A 5,774-nucleotide genomic window follows, 5' to 3' on the forward strand; every position below is an offset into this window, starting at 1 on the left:
CAAAACTAAAAATTTTATCAACTTTAATCTTTTCATCAATTTGCTCTAAACCTTGGGATTCTTTTTATGATGCTATGTACGACATATCTTCAGGTATCTAGTTTCCTTGTTAATTTTTTTAATTTTCCTTATCTTAAACTTATCTATTTCAGAAATGTGAAAACATCTATTGCCTTCCTTAGATTCTTGGTCCTTGAACTGGCAACCATCTCAAATCGAGGACAGTGATGACAGATGGCTCTCTTGAGCAGTTTATTTCTTGTTTCATTGTAGTGTTTCAGCTGTAGGGGTTGTCTTGGCTACTCCTTTTGTTTGTTACCATGTAAATACATGTGACACAAGGGAAAGCATTAAACTAGAAAATATTTAACATGAATGTATTGAGAAATACCAATTAGCACATCCTGTAAGCGTTGAATGAATTGTCGTGCCTTAAAGTAAGATGTACATGCAACTGGTAAGTCGTCGTAGCGATGCAGCTTCTGAGTTCATACTGCACTGGATTGAGCAGCTCATAAGCAAGACTTGTGATGTCAGATGGATTAGAAAACTGCACTAACGTGTAGATATGTCATATATTGCTAAACAAGTGTTCACTGCATTACTCAAGATGGCGGCTGTTGTGTATAAGTCCCGTAAAGATGAATGAAATGCCAGAATATAGATTGAGCGGCAGGAGGAGTGCTGTTTCTTCAGTCAGTCTTGCAGCTTAAACTTGTTCAGTGCATCTTGATCATACATAAAGGAAAAACTGGAAAAAAAAAATGCTAGAAACCTAGTCTTCTTTGTGTGGAACTTTCAGTATTTTAAAGTGAGGAGAGATGAGTGAAGGGCAGTATCTTTCCTTTATATAGCAGTATTTGAGGCTGTAAAGGCAGGATTGGTTTTAAAAGTCATTATCACAAAGCTGCTACAAACCGTTTTGTTGATTTCCATTCCTAAACCAAAATATTACTGGTGACAACTGTTACATTCCCTGGATTGATGCCACAGATGTGGTGGAGTTCCTGCTTTAGGTGCAGGCTGAGCCAAGAAGAAAAACAGTATTAAGAGCTCCAGAAACCTGTGCAGGGGTTTTTTTTATGTGGGGTGGGGGTGTCGTTGGCCAGTTTGATTTCTCCCCTCCCCCTGATCTTAACCAGCAATCTGATCTTAGTCTTGGTGCTGCATGCATGTAATTCTCTCTTCTTCGTCAGGTAAATTTGAACCACCGTTGTTCCACCCAAATGTGTATCCTTCAGGCACAGTGTGTCTCTCCATCTTAGAGGAGGATAAGGACTGGAGGCCAGCAATCACAATTAAACAGGTCATTAATTGTACCTAGATGTGTTCTTGGTCCTTTTATTTGCTTTGCTTGCTTATCTTAAGTGGTTGTAAGATGTTCACTGTGCGTTTCTGTGTTTGGTTTCTAAGGTTGTTTTAGCTGAATGTCTCTTAGTAATATCCATGCCCGTGTTACTTCTGTTCCTTCTTCCACAGATCTTGTTAGGAATACAAGAACTTCTAAATGAACCAAATATTCAAGACCCAGCTCAAGCAGAGGCTTACACAATTTACTGGTAAGTTTCTTCATGTATCAGCTTGCAAGCTGCTGTATTCCTTGCAGCTGGTTGTTACTTATAGCATAACATGCAGAAGTTTTTAGGAATTGTAGGGGAATGTGCTTGCCTTCCTGGCTGTATCCTGTGGAGGTACCTAGCTTGTGCTAAACTTGAATGAAACAGTAACTCGTGTTTAACAGGCTAGTTGAACTTTTAGTAGCATTGCAACAGCTCTGAAGTGTGAAGCCTCGTTCAGTTAGACCATGATTCTCATCCTGGTTCTAGCCCAAGACAGAATCCTGTCCCCTTAAGGGTATCTGAGAGTAGTGGTGAGGTGTAATGATTTCATGAGACCAGGGATAGAGGAGACTGAACTAGGGGCCAAGTCCTCTTCATCAGTATAGGGGCAACTTCTGTCCAGTAGTGGGTACCTCTAAGCCCTTGTGCCTGAAGGATCAAGAAGAGCTGCAGCGATTGCTGTAGGAAATATGTGGCATTTTGTAGAAAACGAGATCTTCCAGAAGAATAGGTTAGAAAGTACAGAAGGTTTGTAGCTTTAGCAGAATGAAATTTGCATTGGCTAGAAAAGGTGATAATTTGTGAGCTAACAAGCCCTCTTAATCTTAAAATCTTTCCACCATTAAAATTGAATGGCTGGTCTATACTCTTTAGCAGAGCAAAACACTTTAAATAAATGCTTTTGGCACTGACAGCTACTGAAATAATGACCAAGATAAGATGGAAATGTGGAATTACTGTTCTGGACAGAAGAACAAATCTCTAGGAGAGTGCCAGGTTTGAAAAATGTCTTTTTATGAGACTCCACGTGCAAGCTATGTCAAAAAAGAAACAGTGAAAAGAAAACACCTGGGAAGATGCAGGCTGTTGTTTAAGTAGAGGTCTTTTAGGTTGTTAAACTTCAAGAAGAAACTTTGTATTCAGAGTAAGAATACTTGATTGCTTTGGTACTGTTACTCTGGAACTTTAGCACTCCTGATGTGCTAAACTACCTCCTCTCTGCTGCAGGCATGCAGAGCCTACTACGGCAGGCATTCTGCGTGGATTCTGAGGGAGTGAGACCTAACAGTTGGGTTGTGTTGTGGTCTCGTGTGACAGTATAATATAACTTAAAAAAAAAATTTAGAATAAAGCTTGTAAATTTGTTTGAGTGCTGGTGAGGCCACACCTTGAGCACGGTGTCCAGTTTTGGCCCCTCACCTCAAGAAGGATGTTGAGGTGCTGAAGTGGGCTCAGAGAAGAGCAACAAAACTAGTGAAGGGTCTAGAGAACTTGTCTTACAAGGAGCAGCCGAGGGAACTGGGATTGTTTAGTCTGGAGAAAAGGAGGCTCAGGGGAGACCTTATCACTCTCTACAACTACCCGTAGGGAGGTGGGGGTCGGTCTCTTCTTCCATGTTACAAACGACAGGACAAGAGAAAATGGCCTTAAGTTGCGTCAGGGAGGTTGGAGATCAGGAAAAATTTCTTTACTCACAGGGTCACTAAGCGTTGGAACAGGCTGCCCAGGGAGGTGGTGGGGAGTCCGCATCCCTGGAGGTGTGTAAAAGCCGTGTGGGCCTGGTGCCAAGGGACAGGGTTTAGGGACCCTGGCAGTGCAGGGGGAACGGTTGGACTCGGTGATCTTAAAGGTCTCTTCCAGCCAGATGATTCTGTTAGGATAAACCAAATGCTGTGAGCCAGGGTCCGCAGAGATAAAGGCTGAAATTACCACGCGATTACCACTTTCTGGTTTCTTAAAGAGCACTTCCCCTCTTTCCCAAAGCAGTGGAGATGATACTTGAAAATCATATGAAGTCCGCTGTTAGTGAACTGCTCTCATCAGGATACGGGAGATTTTTGTTAATGACCTCAGGATCAGCCGAGTAAGAATGCCTGCATGTAAGGTCCAGCTGGCCTTGAGAAAAAGCCTGTTCATAGAGACTAGTGTGGTATGAAGTCAGATAGTACAGGCATTTGACAACAGATGAGGTCTGTGAAGTAACTAGTTAAACAGTACCTTATTCCCTCCAAAGGAAATTATCAGAGTAATGGAGTCCTTAATATATTGTCCAGTGAATTCCTGTCTAACGGTTCTACCTTCAGCAATGACTTAGTTTCATATTGAAGAGAAGAACAGTAACTCTAATATGGTCTCTAATTTCTCAAGCTGTAATTACTCTTTCTCTCCCTTCTATTCAGCCAAAACAGAGTGGAATATGAAAAGAGGGTTCGAGCACAGGCCAAGAAGTTTGCACCATCATAAGCATCTGTCACGCAGCATCATAAAAAGGAAGGGATTGGTTTGGCAAGAACTTGTTTACAAAACTTTTGCAAAATCTAATGTTGCTACGTACAATTAATATCCACTTAGGGGAGGGGGTTGTATGTGTGCCATTTTCCATATTCGCCACTTGTATACAGTTCTAAATTTGCTGAATTTCCCCCAGTTTTTTCATACAGGGTCTCTTCCTTCAGTCTTTTGTATTTTTGATTGTTATGTAAAACTTGCTTTTATTTTAATATTGATGTCAGTATTTCAACTGCTGTAAAATTATAAACTTTTATACTTCTATAAATTCACTAGTATCTTTAGTTACTTTGCTATCTGATGCAGGCATGCTTTAAAATGTTAGAACTATATTTAGCCTCTAGCTGGCTGTATGAAAAAAAAAAATCATGCCCTCCACCCCCTTCCCTCCCCGAATTTGTTTTCCTATCTTTCAGAAACTAGGTTGTTACTGCTTAAGAGCCTCTGAGATCCAAAGTCAGCCAGCATCCTTACTCTGCATCACTTCCTTTGTGTTTATATGGCGTTCTGTCTGTGTTGCTGTTTAGAGTAAATAAACTCTTTATATAAAGGGCTTTGTTTCATTTATCTTCATTAAAATGATTAAAAGACTGCCACTGAAATGGCTCTGAACACAATTCAGTGCAAGTCCCAGTTTTAAGTCCTGCGATGCTGCACTTACCTTTTGTGTAGGTGTTTCCTTCGTTTCTTTTCCCTCCTCCCACCCACGAAATGAATGTGGCCCTTCTTTGGGCCCCGAGTGGTAATTGCAGCTAGTCAACCTGGATCCGTCCCTTCAGCCTACGGACTTCTGACTAGCCAGAGACCAAATGCTTACTGTGCGTCAAGGGCTCAGCATGCTGCTCTGGCCATGCTAACATAAAACAACGCGTTAGTCCAGTAGGAACAATAGAAGCTGTCCAAGGAGTGCAAGGAGACCCGTGGCAGCTGGGGATTTTAAATGGTGTTTATCAGAAATACTTCTGTGCCTTCTTCCATGTGTCAATGTATATAGCTTTTAGGTAAAGGACGCGCTCTATGCAATTAGTTTCCTTCTGTAAATGAAATCAGTTAAATTATGTAAGTTTCATGTATGTCAAGCTGATATGCCCTCTATTAAACTTTCACTGCTTTTTTTTATTGTATTTTTTTAGTCAAAGTCATTCTGCATAACTTGAAGTGTGAAAAACTTTGTTCCATCTGAGCTGCAACTTCTTCAGTGCTACTGGTAGAAGTGTGACTCAGATCTGTTCTGCTCGTCTGCATGCGATTACAGTATCTTTATAACAAGAGCATCCCCCGATTCAGAACAGCTAATACCCTCATGTTATTCAGCCCTTTAAAAATTACGTAAGATTGCTTCCTTGTCACTGTCTAGGAATCCTTGTTGCAACAGCTGACTTGGAAGACTTTGTACGCTTGGGGTGGGGAAGTGAGTAACTAAAGGAAAAAATTCCCTGTCAAATTCATTAACTTGAGCTTTTTTTTTCTTTTTAAAGGCAAATGGAGTATTTGTACCCCTAAAACTGCTGCTGTGACTCCCACTTCTAGCTCCAGTAGGACTAGCATTTAGTCTCTCTAGTAGAAGAGAGCTGAGGTGAAAGTCTTGCTGTGACTTGAAGAACCCTTTGTATATACAAAGGTAAAGCTGTGAATTGTCCTCATTAACTCAGATTCTACTGAAGTGCGGCTGAAGCTCATGTTTTACCCAGTTCCAGTTGAGCACTGGAAAGCCAAAAGAGCATTCTGTTTAAATGTACAGAAAACAGCTGCTAGCAGCTGCACTTGCCCGATACAAACTGGCCAGCAATGGAAGAGTGAACTAAGACAGAAGATTCTAGTGCTGAAGAGAGTCTGACTCGCATCATCTGCCCCTTTTAAAGATTTATGTCTGACTTGGCAGAGAGCCACTTCCAGTAATGCAAACGCAGGCAGGTAGCACTGCTG

General features: G+C 41.3%; 1 protein-coding gene across 1 annotated transcript in view; it reads left to right on the forward strand.

The window, feature by feature from the left end:
* UBE2I (ubiquitin-conjugating enzyme E2I) overlaps positions 1 to 4,401 on the forward strand; it is a 9,222-nt gene extending 4,821 nt beyond the window's left edge. The window contains exons 4-6 of the mRNA XM_010143426.1: positions 1,197 to 1,306; positions 1,480 to 1,559; positions 3,740 to 4,401. Coding sequence (XP_010141728.1) covers positions 1,197 to 1,306; positions 1,480 to 1,559; positions 3,740 to 3,803 — 254 coding nt within the window. The 3' untranslated portion in view covers positions 3,804 to 4,401. The remainder of the gene's footprint in view (positions 1 to 1,196; positions 1,307 to 1,479; positions 1,560 to 3,739) is intronic.
* The last annotated feature ends 1,373 nt before the right edge of the window (positions 4,402 to 5,774 follow it).

The sequence above is a fragment of the Buceros rhinoceros genome, unplaced genomic scaffold (genome assembly GCF_000710305.1).
Source record: "Buceros rhinoceros silvestris isolate BGI_N320 unplaced genomic scaffold, ASM71030v1 scaffold29089, whole genome shotgun sequence".
In the NCBI taxonomy this organism is placed as follows: domain Eukaryota; kingdom Metazoa; phylum Chordata; class Aves; order Bucerotiformes; family Bucerotidae; genus Buceros; species Buceros rhinoceros.